The following is an 18992-nucleotide window of genomic DNA, read 5'->3' as shown; positions in this document are numbered from 1 at the left end:
CATGCTAGGTGAGCTCTTCCACTGAGCCACATCCCCAGCCTCAGTACTGTACTTTTTTTAAAATTAAAACCGCTGGGTAGTTTGATAGTTAAAGAATTTTGAAATAACAAGATAAGTAGTGTATTGAAGATGAGCCATGAAAAAGTCTTAGTTGAAATTCATTTAATCTACCCTTATCTTATTCCTCATGGGTTTTAATTGCAAATTAAAAAGAAGACCCTAAATATGTAATTGTTTTTCATTTCTTTTTTTATTACCCACTGAGGATGATGGGTACCAAACAAAATTGGAAAGTGTTTCACTTACTAATGAAAAATCTTCCCTTAAGTTTAAAAGCAAAAATATCCAGAAGTTCTGAACTGTGGGGTTTTGTTTGTGTGTTTGTTTGTGTTTTGTTTTGAACGCACTATCTCCCAGCTGAAAATCAGCTTTATAGCCCAAGATTCTAACAATTGGATATCTTAAAGAAGCCATGACAGTTGTGAATCATTTAATGCTAGAAGCAGTTCATTCTCACCTTCCTCTTGTTCATAGTTTTGTAGGATTCTGACCTTATGGAGAGCTAAGGTCATCCTCCTAGGAACACACTGTGAAGACACCATAGATACCATAAGCCTTTTTACTTGCTAACAGTAATCCTCCATTGTTTGTATGAAGGCCAAAGAAACCTCAGCAGAGTCTCTCATCTGTGCATATTTGTACTTAACAGAAAAGATGACTCCACAGGCTGAGTGTTCTGCAACTGAGACGCCAACCCCAGAGGAAGAGCATCAGAGAAGGAAGATGATGGCAAAGCGAGCAAAAATCATCAAGGAGCTGATCCAGACAGAAAAGGATTATCTCAATGATCTGGAGCTGTGTGTTCGGGAAGTGGTTCAGCCCCTAAGACACAAACAGGTAAATGCAAATTTGAGATTTAAAAAAAAAAAACTTTTCAACGTTCTCTTCTACATCCTAAAAAAGATCTGCAGCACGTGAAATTGAAGCACCCAAATGTATCAGTGGGTGATGTGTCTCTTTCCTGGTTTCCAGTCTTAAGTTCACAGAACACATCAGATTTGTATTTCTTGTGTCAAGTAAGGAGACACTCTAGTCCCTCCTTTTGGCCACAGAAATTGTATTCTAAAATATGAGAGGGGGAAGGAAATTCACAACTTTTTTCCATTTTGAAATTTCTGTGTTCTTCCTTGGATTTCCATGAAACTGGCAACAAAATATGAGCAATAGGTTTTTAGTAGGCTAGGAACAAAGTTCTTAATTCAATGGTAATCATGAATTTAGAAGAGAAAAATATGCGTACCCTCCCAATTAAGATTTTGATTAAATTTGAGTATTTAAGTAAAATTCAATGAAGAAATTAACCTTAAATGTAAGTAAAATTTTTCTGTTTGAGTGACCACAGACAAAACTTAAAGTATTTATAAATTAATCATTATCACCTTTAAAGCCATTTCAGGGAATTTCTTGTAGGGAATTAGAACAAAGATATAAGGATGTTTACCTCAGAATGAAAGTACACACACACACACACACACACACACACACAGAGTTATTTCACCCATTTAATACTTATTAATTGCCTGTTACGTAATTGTCACTGTTCCTGGTACTGGCATTACAGTTGAGAGCAAAAGCAAGTCCTGCCCTTGTGGGATTTGCTTTCTACCGCAGAAAGGGAAAAGTCAGACAATAACCGCAGAAAGGGAAAAGTCAGACAATAAGCAATAAAGAAATTAAATTAAATTGTATTAGATGCTACATCTAAGAAACCAAAGCAGGGGAAAAGTATGCAGCATGAAAACAGAATTTTGGTTCTTCTACTTCAACAACAGTGGCAAAGGAAGGCCTTTCTAAGCGGGACATTTGAGCAGAGACTGGAAGGAGGTAACGCAATGTTCCAGACAGAACAAGAGCAAAGATTCTAAGAAGCAGTAGCCTAATCATTAGAGTAGTAAGTAGTTCTCATATACAATTCAAATAGTTTAGAAAATGTAAAATAGACAGTAAAAATGGTCATAAATTCTACTACTCAAAACAATCATTTTTTTTAAATACACACACATTTCCACACAAAGTGATCAAAACCACACATGTAGTTTTGTACACGTGTAAAGCAACCATATGTTGTTTGTATATTTTCATGACTTAATACTTGTGAGTGTTTTTCTACTGTTATTGATGCTAAGAAACATTTATATTTCGGATGCTTGTCCCCTTATCTCAATCCCATCTCAGAACTGCCGGGGTCCAGCCCTAGCAGGGGCCGGGGATTCTAGGCGGTGGAGAAACAGCAGAGACACCAAGTGCTCTGAGGCCGAATCTGTATCTTTATTTTTTCTGCCAGCCTTTTTATAGATATTTTTCTTTAGTAATAATTATATCATTTTGTGATTAGTTTAAAATAAGAAAAACCTTCAAAAGTACAATCTATGCTTCTTCTCAAAGTACACATTCGCTTTGTATGACAGCCCAGATCAAAAAAACCTTATTTCCCAGAAAGATTAAAACAACCTTGTCTCCCAGCTAAACTAAAACAATCTTGTCTCCCAGCTAAACTGAGGGCACCATGATCTGCCAGGCTTTAACCTTCAGAACAAACACGTCACTAGATTTTCTGAGAAACCACCTCCACCATGAACTCCAGTGTTTTTACTATTATTAACAACGGGCAAAGAAATCAACTTATAATTAATATTTAGTCTATTCTATTTCATTTAATGGCAGACTACAATCTTATTTTGATTCTCAAAGAATTAGACCAAACATAGGAAAAACACAAATTATATTTATGAGTAACCTAAATATTTTTATTATGTAAAATATCTCTAGAATCAACTATTAAAACTAGGAAAGCAACAAAGGCTAAACCCCACATCCAAGCTCAGAGGAATGCTTCTTTATCCATCTATATTTAAAAATTATTATACTAAAGTAATCAAAGGCTCCTTTTAACTCAAGCACAGCTACAATTGTTTATTTTCATATATTTTATCTATGTATTACTGCTAAATTTTTATTGTGTACTATTTTGTGTCCTAATACAGTAAAACCTTCCCAATGTTTTTCCAATAAGTTTCTAATGATATGTTGATTATTAATATTAAAAAGCAACTACACATGGAGACATGCCACACCTATAGCCCCCAAGAGGGAGGATGATCTTTCAACAGAACCATGTCAAGTGTTGAGTCCTCTACTCCAACAGAACCGTGTCAAGTGTTGGAGTGGTAGGAAATAGATGCGGCAAGCCACTCGCTTCAGGTCACCTTAGAACTTGTCATTGCTAGTAATTTCCTCCTGTTCAAATCAGAATTTCAAGCTTACTCTTCTCTAATCTTTACCTCCTCTCTTTCAGCCCACTCCTGCTGGTATCTTGTCTCTGACAATTTTATTTATTTATTTTTTTGTACTGGGGATTGAACCCAGGGGTACTCTATCATTACACTACATCCCCAGAACTTTTTAATTTTTAATTTTGACACAGGGTCTTGGTAAGTTGTTTGGGCTAGTCCTGAACCTGTGATTCTCCTTGCCTCAGCCTGAATCATGGACGTGTGCTATCTCCCCCTGCCTCTGACAAGTTTTTAATGCTACCTAGACCTCCACGTACTTTTTCCTTATTCATCAGTTCTACAGCTGGCTTACTGTCCATGGGTCATTCACTATAATCACTGCTTGTATACCAGCTTGCTTCCTTTTTCCCATTTCTGTTTACTCCCCTGAAAGCTCCTACCTGGAGGGGTTCCACTTTCTGGCTCACTTGCATGTGTAAAGGTATGGAGTAGACAGTCCCTTAAACTCCACAACCACTTTCTTACATGGGTCTCCCCGTAATGTTTCTAAGGGGACTCTCTCACATTTTTTCCCTTATACCTCAAACACTCCCTTTTCTCTCCTAATTCTCAGCTAATGTCTTTTTCTTACCACTCTATTGAGAAAGTAGACACAATACAGAACAGGCACGTATTTTCAACACCAATCTACCAAACTACCTGCATCTCTACCTGACCTGACTTCTTCCTATTTCAAAAAATCAATAATTCCTGCTTCTAGTGAAGGATAACCTCTCTACTAAGACAGCAGATCTGATCCCCTCAGGCTTACTCCAGGGCTTTACTCTTGCTTGTATCCTTTCTCTCTCCTGCATAATTAATTTTACCTGCTGTATTGGATCATTGTCATTTCCATTATCTGTTACCAAAATAAAAACAAAAAAACCCTCTCTCTTGATCCTAAAAGATTTAACTACATATTCTGTATTTCTTTCTCTTTTAAAATTAAATGTGAAATATGTAATATGTACAAAAGCATGTGACTGAAACATGTTTCAAGATAAGCACAGTATCCTGTTTCAAAATGGAAAATAAATAAAAAGGGCTAGAGATGTGGCCCAGTGGCTCAGTACCCCTGAGTTCAATTCCTGGTACAAAAACTAAACTAAACTAAAATAAGCACAGTATGCCAAAAATTTATTCCTGTGTTGAGCTAGTGATCAATAAAAAAGCTTCCTTCCCTTGACTTCATAATGCACATTTGTATCCAGTGGAATGAGAAGTTCATTCAGTTGAAAATATTGCCCATTTTAAACCATCTGCTACTCTGTTGAGTCACACTAGCCCTACCAATAGGAATACAAGGCTGATCTGCACTTTTGTTCTCTAATTTTTGTTTGTGTTTTATTTTTTGATGTTGCTTTTCTCATTTTCTGTTTCCTATGTAACTGTTAGATCTGATTCTCAGTATAGGTAACTCAGATCATGTCAAATAAAACATTTCCATTATGGTAGCACTTACAGCAATTTATTTGACAAAGTTCAACTTTTGCTCCCTCTGCGCTGAATTCCAGTTCTCACAATTGTAACTTATATTTCCTATGTTATTCTATTTGGGTTGTGTATAACTTGTTGATTTTTCACTCTTGGTACATCTCTTTGTTTTGGTACTCTTTGTCTTCCTCAATTGTGGAAATTAGTTTCATTCTAAAAGTCTATTTGTCCTCTCCACTAATGCAATAGCAAATCTTTCAAGGTTTCTGGGAATTCTCGTGTCAAATCAGCCTTTTTCCCACCTCTTAAAGCTTTTAATCTTTGATTAAGTAAATATGTGCTGAGGAACTTATATGAGTCTCATAAACATTTATATGAGGCTGAGACAGTTAAGTGACGCCAGCAGTTCATTAACTTACTGCCTCTTCCTGTCCTCACCTCCCTCCTAATCGTTTAAATACCAAGGTCTGTGCGCACTACCTACCTGTCATCAGTTAGTGTCAAAATATGTAAATTAACTCATACAATTTTCAGGTAACCATGGGAACCATCTGCAAAACACACTTAGTTAAACCTCAGGCAACATAAGTAAATATTTTACATGTATATGTCAGAATGGAAGAGACATTGGGAAGTCATCAAATCTCACTGCCTTTTCTCTGTGTAAACTTAAACTTAGACTCCCAGTAAGAATATGGCATTTTATGTAAGTGAAGATTTGGGGAAGGAAGTTGAAAACTGAGAAAACCACTACACATTTTGGGTTTATGTGAGTGAACTTGTGTGAATGAACCAGTGTACCAATGAATGACTAAATCCAGCTTTGACTGATAACTGTTCAGGAACAATCGGGATTACAAACCTTAATCTTAACTTCAAGCTTTTTCCACAAATAGGCTTTCACCTAACTGAAAACATGATCAAATTCAGCAGTGACATCAGCACTGGGAAAGATTTTGCAAGGACAGCAAAAGTATTCACAACATTTAGTGAAATTTTCACTGGGCTAACAAGTTCTAGTTATATGTTATCCAAAGAGGGCAATAGGAGAGACTCCACATTTTTTTTTTAGCAGTAGCAAAAGCTACTTAATGATAAATAAGGGTTTTATGTGTAAGGACGAAAAGGTGACTGAAAATAGTAGAGTAATTTAAATCCATATTTTTAATTCGGGTTTATTTTTTTATTTCTAAAATTCACATAGTACAAATGTACCTAAGATCTCAAGAGGGATATAGCATCTTTCACCTACTTTGCTTTAAACTTTTTTTTTTTTCCAGCAATACTAAATTCTTTTTTTTCCTTTTTATTTTATTTATTTTTTTTTTTTTACATTTACATAGGGTAATGATGTTTATTTTATTTTTCCCCTCCCCCCACCCCTCCCACCCCTCTTTTCCCTCTACACAGTCCTTCTTTCCTTCATTCTTGCCGCTGTCCTTAGCCTAACTCTAAACCTAACCCTAAACCTAATGCTAGCCCCTCCCACCCCCCATTATATGTCCTCATCCGCTTATCAGCGAGATCATTCGACCTTTAGTTTTTTGAGATTGGCTTATCTCACTTAGCATGATATTCTCCAATTTCGACCATTTGCCTACAAATGCCATAATTTTATCATTCTTCATTGCGGAGTAATATTCCATTGTATAAATATACCACAGTTTCTTTATCCATTCATCAACTGAAGGGCATCTAGGTTGGTTCCACAATCTGGCTATGGTGAATTGAGCAGCAATGAACATTGATGTGGCTGTATCTCTGTAGTATGCTGATTTTAAGTCCTTTGGGTATAGGCCAAGGAGTGGGATAGCTGGGTCAAATGGTGTTTCCATTCCAAGCTTTCGGAAGAATCTCCACACTGCTTTCCAGAGTGGCTGCACTAATTTGCAACCCCACCAGCAATGTATGAGTGTTCCTTTTTCACCATATCCTCGCCAACACCTATTGTTGCTTGTATTCTTGATAATCGCCATTCTAATTGGGGTGAGATGAAATCTTAGGGTAGTTTTGATTTGCATTTCCCTTATTACTAGGGATGTTGAACATTTTTTCATATATCTGTTGATTACTTGTACATCTTCTTCTGTGAAGTGTCTCTTCATTTCCTTAGCCCATTTGTTGATTGGATTATTTGTATTCTTCGTGTAGAGTTTTTTGAGTTCTTTATAGATTCTGGAAATTAGCGCTCTATCTGAGGTATGGTTGGCAAAAATATTCTCCCACTCTGTAGGCTCTTTCTTCACATTTCTGATAGTTTCCTTTGCTGAGAGAAAGCTTTTAAGTTTGAATCTATCCCAGTTGTTGATTCTTGCTTTTATTTCTTGTGCTATGGGTGTCCTGTTAAGGAAATCTGATCCTGAGCCAACAAGTTGAAGATTTGGACCTACTTTTTCTTCTATAAGATGCAGGGTCTCTGGTCTGATTCCGAGGTCCTTGATCCATTTTGAGTTGAGTTTTGTGTAGGGTGAGAGATAGGGGTTTAATTTCATTCTATTGCATATGCTTTTCCAGTTTTCCCAGCACCATTTGTTGAAGAGGCTATCTTTTCTCCATTGCATATTGTTGGAACCTTTGTCTAGTATGAGAAAATTGTATTTCTTTGGGTTTGTGTCCATGTCCTCTATTCTGTACCATTGATCTACCTGTCTATTTTGGTACCAATACCATGCCGTTTTTGTTACTATTGCTTTGTAGTAGAGTTGAAGATCTGGTATTGCAATACCCCCTGCTTCGCTCTTGCTACTGAGGATTGCTTTAGCTATTCTAGGTTTTTTATTCTTCCAGATGAATTTCATAATTGCTTGCTCTATTTCTGCAAGGTACATCATTGGGATTTTAATTGGAATTGCATTGAATCTGTATAGCACTTTAGGTAGTATAGCCATTTTGACAATATTAATTCTGCCTATCCAGGAACATGGGAGATCTTTCCATCTTCTAAGGTTTTCTTTAATTTCTTTCTTTAGTGTTCTGTAGTTCTCATTGTAGAGGTCTTTCACCTCTTTTGTGAGATTGATTCCCAAGTATTTTATTTTTTTCGATGCTATTGTGAATGGGGTAGTTTTCCTAATTTCTCTTTCTGAAGATTCATCACTTATGTATAAAAATGCATTGGATTTATGAGCATTGATCTTGTAACCTGCTACTTTACTGAATTCACTTATGAGTTCTAAAAGTTTTCTGGTGGAATTTCCAGGTTCCTCTAAATATATAATCATGTCATCAGCGAACAGGGATAGTTTGAGTTCTTCTTTTCCTATTCGTATCCCTTTAATTTCTTTGGTTTGTCTGATTGCTCTGGCTAGAGTCTCAAGGACGATGTTGAATAGAAGCGGTGAAAGAGGGCATCCCTGCCTTGTTCCAGTTTTTAGGGGGAACACTTTCAGTTTTTCACCATTTAGAATGATATTAGCCATGGGCTTAGCGTAGATTGCCTTTATAATGTTTAGGAATGTTCCCACTACCCCAATTTTTTCTAGTGTTTTGAGCATGAAGGGATGCTGTATTTTATCAAATGCTTTTTCTGCATCTATTGAAATAATCATGTGATTCTTAACTTTAAGTCTGTTGATATGGTGAATGACATTTATTGATTTCCGAATGTTGAACCAACCTTGCATCCCTGGGATAAAACCCACTTGATCGTGGTGCACTATCTTTTTAATATATATTTGTATGCGATTTGCTAAAATTTTGTTGAGAATTTTTGCGTCGATATTCATTAAGGATATTGGTCTGAAATTTTCTTTCCTCGATGTGTCTCTGTCTGGTTTAGGTATCAGGGTGATATTGGCTTCATAGAACGAGTTTGGTAGGGTTCCCTCCTCTTCTATTTCATGGAATAGTTTGAGAAGTATTGGAATGAGCTCTTCTTTAAAGGTTTTGTAGAACTCGGCTGAGAACCCATCTGGTCCTGGACTTTTCTTTGTTGGTAGGCTTTTGATGACCTCTTCTATTTCATTGCTTGAAATTGGTTTATTTAAGTTGTGTATGTCCTCCTCGTTCAGTTTAGGTAGTTCATATGTCTCTAGAAATTTGTTGATGTCTTCGAGGTTTTCTGTTTTGTTGGAGTATAGATTTTCAAAATAGCTTCTAATTATGTTTTGTATTTCACTTGTGTCTGTTGTGATGTTTCCTTGTTCATTCCAAATTTTAGTAATTTGAGTTTTCTCCCTCTTTCTCTTTGTTAGTGTGGCTAAGGGTTTATCAATTTTACTTATTTTTTCAAAGAACCAACTATTTATTTTGTTAATTTTTCCAATTGTTTCTTTTGTTTCGATTTCGTTGATTTCGGCTCTGATTTTAACTATTTCCTGTCTTCTACTACTTTTGGTATTGGTCTGCTCTTCTTTTTCTAGTGCTTTGAGCTGTAGTGTTAAGTCGTTTATTTGTTGATTTCTACTTCTTTTTTTGAATGCACCCCATGAAATAAATCTTCCTCTAAGTACTGCTTTCATAGTGTCCCAGAGATTTTGATATGATGTGTCTTTGTTCTCGTTTACTTCTAGGAATTTTTTTATTTCCCTCCTGATGTCTTCTGTTATCCATTCATCATATAATAGTGTATTATTTAGTCTCCAGGTATTGGAGAAGTTTCTGTTTTTTATTCTGTCATTTATTTCTAATTTCAATCCATTATGATCTGATAGAGTACAAGGTAGTATCTCTATCTTCTTGTATTTGCTAACAGTAGCTTTGTGGCATAAAATATGGTCTATTTTAGAGAAGGATCCATGTGCTGCTGAGAAGAAAGTGTATTCGTTCTTTGTTGGATGGTATATTCTATATATGTCGGTTAAGTCTAAATTGCTGATTGTGTTGTTGAGATCTATAGTTTCTTTATTCAATTTTTGTTTGGACGATCTATCCAGTGGTGAGAGAGGTGTGTTAAAATCGCCTAGTATTATTGTGTTGTGGTCTATTTGAACTCTGTAATTGAGAAGGATTTGTTTGACGTACGTGGATGAGCCAATGTTCGGGGCATAGATATTTATGATTGTTATGTCTTGCTGATTTATGCTTCCCTTAAGCAGCATGTAATGTCCTTCTTTATCCCTTCTGACTAGTTTTGGTTTGAAGTCCACATTATCTGAGATGAGGATGGATACTCCAGCTTTTTTGCTGTGTCCGTGTGCATGGTATGTTTTTCCCCATCCTTTCACCTTTAGTCTATGGGTGTCTCTTTCTATGAGGTGAGTCTCTTGCAGGCAGCATATTGTTGGATTTTTCTTTTTAATCCAATCTGCCAGTCTGTGTCTTTTGATTGATGAATTCAGGCCATTAACATTCAGGGTTATTATTGTGATATGATTTGTATTCCCAGTCAATTGACTCATATTTGTTTTTGACATGATTTGGTTTCTCCTTTATTTGGCTATTCCTTTAGGCTAGCGCCTCCTGTTGCTGATTTGCATCGTTGTTTTTCATCTCTTCCTCATGGAATATTTTGCTGAGAATGTTCTGTAATGCTGGCTTTCTTTTTGAAAATTCCTTTAGCTTTTGTTTATCATGGAATGATCTTATTTCATCGTCAAATTTGAAGGTAAGTTTTGCTGGGTATAGGATTCTTGGTTGGCATCCGTTTTCTTTCAGGGCTTGGTATATGTTGTTCCAGGCCCTTCTAGCTTTTAGGGTCTGGATTGAAAAATCTGCTGATATTCTTATTGGCTTCCCTCTGAATGTAATTTGATTCTTTTCTCTCGCGGCCTTTAAAATTCTGTCTTTATTTTGTATGTTAGGTATTTTCATTATAATGTGCCTTGGTGTGGGTCTGTTGTAATTTTGTATGTTTGGAGTTCTATAAGCCTCTTGTACTTGGTTTTCCATTTCATTCTTCAGATTTGGGAAATTTTCTGTTATTATTTCATTGAATAGATTGTTCATTCCTTTGGTTTGTTTCTCTAAGCCTTCCTCAATCCCAATAATTCTTAAATTTGGCCTTTTCATGATATCCCATAATTCTTGTAGATTCTGTTCATGATTTCTTACCATCTTTTCTGTTTGGCCAACTTTGCTTTCAAGATTAAATACTTTGTCTTCAATGTCTGAGGTTCTGTCTTCCAGGTGTTCTATCCTATTGGTTATGCTTTCTATGGAGTTTTTAACTTGGTTTATTGTTTCCTTCATTTCAAGTATTTCAGTTTGTTTTTTTTTCAGTATCTCTAACTCTTTATTGAAATGATCTCTTGCTTCCCGTATTTGGTCTTTTAACTGTTGATTGGTGCGATCATTTAATGCCTGCATTTGCTCTTTCATCTCCTCCTTCAATGCCTGCATTTGCTCTTTCATCTCCTCATTAGCTTCCCTGATCGTTTTAATTACGTACATTCTGAACTCCCTTTCTGACATTTCTTCTGCTGTGCTGTCATTGGGTTTTATTGATGTAGTATCTAGGTTTGTTTGGGACATTTTCTTCCCTTGTTTTCTCATATTGGTCAGTTGTCAGTGGGACCCTGAGATATTGCAGTTTTCCGCTACTGGCTTATAGTGTTCCGGTAGATTTCCAGTGTATCACCTCCCAGCCTTCAGTAGCCTGATGTCTTGGAGGAATCTGATAAAGCAGCTCATTCGAAGAAAACTGCCCCTAGCCCCCTACTGGTTCCACGGTTTGGAACTGGCTCTGTGCGGAAGTGCTCTCACTGTGGGCCTGCGCCATGCAGCTGGCCGTGTGGGAGGAGCTCACTGCCGGAGTGTGGAAGGCTACCTTGGGAAGACTCTAGCTGCCCTGCCCGGCTCCAATAAGCCACCTCTATCTGGGCCTGCCACCCGGGCCGAGCTTTACCCAGTGGGCAGACTCACCCGTGGCTCTATTTCAGTCCGAGTCTCTCAATGCCTCCCCTTCTTAACTCCAGGGTTCTGGAGCGACTGAGGGTGCAGTCTCCCTCTAGGCTGCCATCTTGGATCGCCCCGTGAAGAGAGCCTGCAGCCGGAGTGGGCAGAGCCGCCTGAAGAGGTCTCTGGCTGCCCTGCCCTAATCCCAGAGGTTGTTTGCGGATCGCGGCTCTCCGCTGGTTCGTTGCCGGAGTACGCTGCACTGCAGGGGCTCTGGGACTCGGAGCTTGTTCTGGTCAGAAAGGCTCTCACTAGCGGGCCAGTTCCGTTCTGAGAACCTGGAGAAGCTGGCTGTGTGGGCGGGGCCCACCGCCGGAGTGCGCAGGGCTGCCTGTGAATGACTCTAGCTGCCCTGCCCGGCTCCGATAAGCCACCTCTATCTGGGCCTGCCACCCGGGGCAGACTCACCCGTGGCTCTATTTCAGTCCGAGTCTGCTTTAAACTTTTTAATTAATATTTTATTTTGTTCTAATTAGTTATACATGACAATAGAATGCATTTATGCATTTTGATAAATCATACATAAATGGAGTATAATTTCTCATTTTTCTGATTATACATATTATAGGATCTCATTGGTCATGCAGTCATACATGTACATGAGGTATAATGTCTTTTTTACTCAACTATCCTTCCTATCCCCATACCTCTTCCCCTCCCTTCACTCCCCTCTACCTAATCTAAGGAACTCTATTCTTCCGTGGCACCCCGCCCCCTTATTGTGAATTAACTTCCGCATATCAGAGAAAACATTCAGCCTTTGGTTTTGGGGGTTTGGCTTATTTTGCTTAGCATGATATTCTCCATCTCCATCTATATACCAGCAAATGCCATAAAATTTTTAAAGCTGAGTAATATTCCATCATATATATATATATATATATGTATTCCATCATTTGTATACATATATATATATATATATATATATATATTCTTTATCTATTAATCTGTTGAGGGACACCTAAGTTTGTTCCATAATTTAGCTATTGTGAATTGAACTGCTATAAACATTGATGTGGCTGCATCACTGTAGTATGCTGATTTTACGTCCTTTGGGTATAAACCGAGGTGTGGGATAGCTGGGTCAAATGTTGGTTCCATTCCAAGTTTTCTGAGGAATCTCCATACTGCTTTCCAGAGTGGCTGCACCAATTTGCAGTCCCACCATCAATGTATGAGTGTACCTTTCCCCCCACATCCTCACCAAAATTTATTGATGCTTGTATTCTTGATAGTTGCCATTCTGATTAGAGTGAGATAAAATCTTAGAGTAGTTTTGATTTGCATTTCTCTAATTGCTTGAAATGTTGAACATTTTTTCATATATTTGTTGATCGATTGTATATCTCCGTATTTGGAGCATGGTACTTCTCAGTTACCTTTTTAAAGAGTAACAGCAATACCAGTTTCTTTTTACTTTTCCAAGAAAGGTAGAAGGTATTCTGTTTATAAGCATTTATTTTGAATGCATACTTGGTAGATTTTAATTTATTATAAGAAAGTGATGTGTATTTATTTTGAATCTGTTCACATATGATCTAATTGTGTGCTTTATGCTTAAAATGTATTTTCTGGAAAATGGCAAAAAGTCTATGATTTGGTATTGGAAAGAACTTGCTGGAATTTTTAGACTTCTCAGAACTGTTTGCTAAGACTTTGTCTATATAATTAATAGGGGAAACCATATGTAAGCAAGTATCTCAGGTCATGAGTTTTTGTGTCACGGGGGTATTCTTATCAAAATTGTCTTCTCTAGCTGTCACTTGTATCAAAAGACTTTTCCTGTTTCTAGAAACAATAGACATTTATTTTTACTTAATAGACAATCATGAAATTTTTTCCTCCTGTATTTTTCCATCACCCAGCTAATTTTCACGTCTCTATTACTACCAAATTTTTGGAATTATATTCTAAGACTAAAACATACTCTACTTTGTGGAATGAAATTGGCCAAACTATCCTATGTATACATATGAATACCACAGTGAATTTCACTTTTATGTATATCTATAGAGGATTAACTTAAAAAAAAACTAAAAACAAAACAAAAGAAGTTCAGTAGAACAATATAAAGGGAATGGCAGGGGAGAAGGGGGACAAGAGAAGTGCTGGGGACTGATTGGAGCACATTGTATTCCATGTCAAATAAACCCCAATATTATGGATAACTGTAATGCACTGAGAGAGAGAGAGAGAGAGAGAGAGAGAGAGAGAGAGAGAGAGAGAAAGAGGAAGGAAGGAAGGAAGGAAGGAAGGAAGGAAGGAAGGAAGAAAAGAAGGAAGGAAGGAAGGAAGGAAGGAAGGAAGGAAGGAAAGAAGGAAGGAAGGAAGGAGGAAGGAAGGAAAGACATTGCACCTTGGCTCACTGACAACAACTTTTAAAGTCAACTAATCTAAAACCCCATCTCTTCCAGTTTCCCATGGAGCTTCCCTGAACTAGTGGAATGATGAAGTTCATTTCTCATAGTCATATTTTATTTATACAAACAAGTACAATACTTCATTCATAACATGGTCTCCCCTACAACAAAATCCAATGTTTCCATTGAGTGGAACTATGTAAAGAGTATGTATGGGATCTCTCTTATTATAACTGCAGGTGAATCTATAATTATTTCAAAATAAAAGGTTTCATTAGAAAATAAAATATCCTATTTTCCCTATCTCCCTCCCTTTCTTTCTTTAACTACATTATCCGTTTAAACATGTATAAAATGTTATAAGTAAAGATAAAAAATTTTCTTATTCTTGTTTATTCTCCCAAATTTTCAAATTAATTCTCTTTTTATTGTGATTCTGGAGATGTGGAGATAATATTGTAGGATAAAAAAGTATTATGCATAAGAATCTCCTGTTTATCTTGACTATCTCATGATATGATTAGAATATCAGAAATCTTTCTAGATTGCAAAACAAGCTGAGGGAGAAAGCCAGCTAGGTCCCTGTCACCACTTCCATCTTCTATTCCCACTGCACAGTTCCTGAAGTCAAACTCCCAAATTCCAGGGCCTTACAGGCTTTAGGGAATGCACAGATCTAAGCCAGGATGATATTATCAAAATAAAAGAAGTCCAAAAAGTCAGAAAAAAAACACAGATGGGAATTTTGGTCACTATGTTGAAAAAAAAAAAAAAAAAAAGCAAAGCAATTCCAGCTAACTATAATTGAGATGTTAGAGCAAGACTCAAAAGAAATACACGTAACTTCTGATTCTTTTTTATACTAGTTTTTCTGAGCCTGTATGCTGACTTTAAAATATTATACTCTTGCTGGAAGTCTATTTTAAATGTTGATGCAGATATTCTTCAGTTCTTTAGAAATACTAATTTCCATGCTGAGCTGAGACATCACATCACAATGAATAATCCTGAAATCTATATGGCCAGTTTAGAACTCCACATTTTTTAAATCATAGATTTTATTTTCCCCCTTTATGTGGAATCCTAGGGTTTATTACATTATCTGGACCATTTTTCTTTCATTATAGGTTCAGATTCTTAAATCCATGTTAAAAAGGTAAAACTAAAAACCTCAGTGAAGTTTTCCTTACTTTTTTTTTTCCATAGTGGAGTTGATTATAATGTGATTTTAGTATAAACAGCTTCAAATAATTTATATATATATATATATTTAAATTTGTTCTAATTAGTTATACATGATAGTAGAATGCATTTTGATACATCATATATAAGTAGAGTATAACTTCTCATTCTTCTGATTGTACATGATGTAAAACCACACCAGTCACATAATCATATATGTATGTAGGGTAATAATGTCCAATTCATTCTACTATACTTCCTGCCCCCATAACCCCTCCTCTCCCTTTACTTCCCTCTACCTAAAGTACCTCTATTTTTCCTAGCCACGCCCATTGTGAATTAGCATCCACATATCAGAGAAAACATTCAACCTTTGGTTTGGGAGGATTGGCTTATTTCGCTTAGCATGATATTCTCCAGTTCCATCCATTTACTGCAAATGCCATTATTTCATTCTTCCTTAAGGTTGAGTAACATTCCATTGTGTATATACAGCATAATTTCTTTATCCATTCATCTGTTGTAAATTGAGCTGCTATAAACATTAATGTGGCTGCCTCACTGTAGTATGGTGATTTTTAAGTCCTTTGGGTATAAACTGAGGAGGGGGATAGCTGGGTCAAATGGTGGTTCCATTCCAAGTTTTCTGAGGAATCTCCATGCTGCTTTCCACAGTGGTTTCACCAATTTGCATTCCCACCATCAATGTATGAGTGTACCTTTTCCCCCACATCCTCACCATTTATTGTTGCTTATATTCTTAATGATAGCCATTCTGATTGGAGTGAGATAAAATCTTAGAGTAGTTTTGATTTGCATTTCTCTAATTGCTTAAAGATGTTGAACATTTTTTCATAAATTTTTTGATCTATTGTATTTCTTCTTCTGTGAAGTGTCTGTTCAGTTCCTTAGACCATTTATTGATTGGGTTATTTGTTTTTTTGGCGTTGAGTTTTTTTGAGTTCTTTATGTGTCCTGGAGATTAGTGCTCTATCTGAGGTGCATGTGGTAAAGATTTTCTCCTATTCTGTAGGCTCTCTCTTCACCTTCATGATTGTTTCCTTTGCTGAAAAGAAGCCTTTTAGTTTGAATCTATCCCATTTATTTATTCAAAAACCTCAATGAAGTTTTCCTTACTTTTAAAAAAAGGTTTGTTTAAAAGGGAAGTCCCTGTGTGTTGGAGAAAATTATTGCTGTGAGATACCAAATTTAAAAATCATACAAGTAATTCGTGCTGGTGACTACTAAGTGCCAGCACTAGACATTTAATTGACCTCTCCCAGGTACTGACACTGAGTCATTGTGCTTCACCTACTTTCCCATTTTTCCAAGGAGGGACATTTCAGTGTTATCATCCTGGAAGACATATAGTTAGTTTGCTGTCAGACTGAGTTCAAAGTCAGTTGAGTATGAAAATGGTACATCAATATTTTAACATGTGAAACTTCTTTTCATGGGTAGGAAATTCCTTATCTCTTCTTGTTCAGAAACATCAGCCTAAGAAAATGAGGGCATTTTTTTTTCTTGTACTACAGCTTTCTGACAGGAACTCTCCTCCCCCTGGTTACATTTATAAGCACCTCCTGAGTTCCATTTCAGGAAAGTTTTAGTTTTCTCTAATTATTATCATCTTTGTCCAGATCAGAACTTTCTGGGCCGAGTAAGAAGATAAATGAAGGCATTTCCCAATTCAGGGCCAAGGTTGGAATGCTCAGAATTGAAAAAGAGAGGTATGACATGCAGATCTGTTCTACTATCCAGGAGTGCGATCCCTTCCACCTGTACGATGGTCTTGGCTTGTCACTGCACCTTTCTGAACTGAGATGCATAATCTGCTATTTTAACCTGCTTGTACTTGTGAAGGATAAGCGACAACATTTCAGTGGTTATAGTTATTATAATGATGTCAGAAACTTCCCTGATGAAATGTGGGCAAAGTTGGGGCAGCTTTACTAGGGCATAAATCATTGGAGCTGTGTGTATCAGTACAGGGTTATAATCCTGGTCTCCAATGAATGACACTTGGATATGAACAGATAAACTGTAATGTATAATTTAAAAAAAAAACAGTAATACTGGATCAGAAAGGAAGCACAAATTGGGGAAACAAGTATTTATTAATAAGAACTTACTTAAAATATTTTAAACACATACAAAGTTGATGATTACATAGGTTAATTTATTAATTAATTGAAGGTCATTTGGAGTATATAAAGACAAATGAAACACTCTCCTTACCATTAAAAAGTTAAGAACTCCTAGTTAGAGGTGATCAGCCTCTTATAGCTATGAAAAGATAACTTGTAATGCAAAGCAGTAATTGGTAAGTGCAACTAATAAGTGCAATTGGAGTTCAGAGAAGGGACAGATCACTTGCAGACAGATTAACTGGGTCATATTTCATGAAGAACATAATACTTTAGTTGAATATGCAAATTAAAAGGTTAAAATTTTGTCAAGTGCCTATTGCAAGCAATGCCTGCTGCTGAGTTCTGCACGGGAATCAAGGAAATTTATGTCATAGTCCTGCTCTGGAAGAGTTTATAATCTGGTCAAGAAAATGACTCATAAACACATAGAAGCACAAATAACAATTAACAATTTATTTCAAGAAGATGTTAGAAGTGATCATGACAGAAGGCAGTTCATGATTAGTTAGGCTAATTAGATATGCAGCAAGTAATTGCTTTAGACATTAGCAGAAGCAGGCAGTCACTTCTCTGACCTGTCAGCAGCACTTGGCAGAAACACTCCCTTTTTTTGTCTTCCAGGATTCCATGTTCTGCTGGCTCCCCCACCCACTCTAGGTGCCCCTTCCCTGCCTCCTTTGCTGATAGATGCTCTTCTCTCTGAACACTGACATGGTTCAGGGCTCAGGTTATGACCTTCTTTCTTTACTCTACATTCACTCTGTAGAGTCCACCTGGGTCCATGGCCTTAAATTCCATCTGCATACTGAAGATTGGCAAATTGTTAACTACAGTCTAGATGTTTCCCCTGAAGTCCTGCTTTGCTTGTCTAACTCCCCACTCAAATATCTACTTGGCTGACTCCAAGGGACCTCAAATTGAACATGTTCAAAATGGAACTTCTCGTCTTTTCATTAAAATTTGTTCCCTACTACAGTTTGGATATGTATCCTAAAGTTCATGTGTTGGAAACTTAACCCTTGAGGCCTCAGTGTTGGGAGGTGTGGCCTAATGAGAGGTGATTAATGCTTAGATCATGATGGGATTAATGCTTTTATGGTGGGAGTGCATGAGTTGTTATGAGAGTGGTCTTATTATAAAAGGTGTTTATCCCTCTTGAGTTGACATAAGAATACTCTGGCCAGATGTGAGTCCCTCATCCCTGGGCTTCTTATCCTCCAGAACTATAATAAAGAAACCTCTGTTATTTATCCATTTCCTAGTCTCTGGTATTATGATATAGCAGCACAAAATGGACTAAAACATTCCCCATGCAGTATATCTCATCTCAGTAAATGACAGCTCCATTCTTCTGGTTGCTTAGGCAAAAACCCCTGGAATACACAGATCCCTCATGGAATCTATCATCAAATGCTATTAGTTCTGCCTTTAAGTGTGTCCAGAATTAGACCATGTCTCACTTTATTACTTCCACCCATCTGTGCTCACTTAGAGTCTTAAAACTTCCTTGTCATACATCTTTCTTCCTCTATCCTTGTCTTAAGGAAGCGACCAAAGTGATGTTTTAAAATATCAGATAAATCATGTCACTCAGCTACTCAAAGCCATTTCACTCAGATTAAAACCTAAAATTCCCATGACAACCTACAAGGTCCTACATGAGTTGTTCCCTCATTCTCTGACCTCATTTGTCTCTCCTT

At 36.9% G+C, this 18992-nt stretch overlaps 1 protein-coding gene across 1 annotated transcript in view; it reads left to right on the top strand.

Annotated features, from left to right (window-relative positions):
• Arhgef38 (Rho guanine nucleotide exchange factor 38) overlaps positions 1-18992 on the top strand; it is a 173446-nt gene that overhangs the window by 42626 nt on the left and 111828 nt on the right. The window contains exon 2 of the mRNA XM_047567348.1: positions 710-897. Within this exon, the coding sequence (XP_047423304.1) occupies positions 710-897 (188 nt within the window). The remainder of the gene's footprint in view (positions 1-709; positions 898-18992) is intronic.

Source organism: Sciurus carolinensis, chromosome 10 (genome assembly GCF_902686445.1).
Source record: "Sciurus carolinensis chromosome 10, mSciCar1.2, whole genome shotgun sequence".
Taxonomy (NCBI): Eukaryota; Metazoa; Chordata; class Mammalia; order Rodentia; family Sciuridae; genus Sciurus; species Sciurus carolinensis.
The sequence above is the reverse complement of the archived record's forward strand: the minus strand, read 5'-3'. Positions and strand labels throughout refer to the sequence as shown.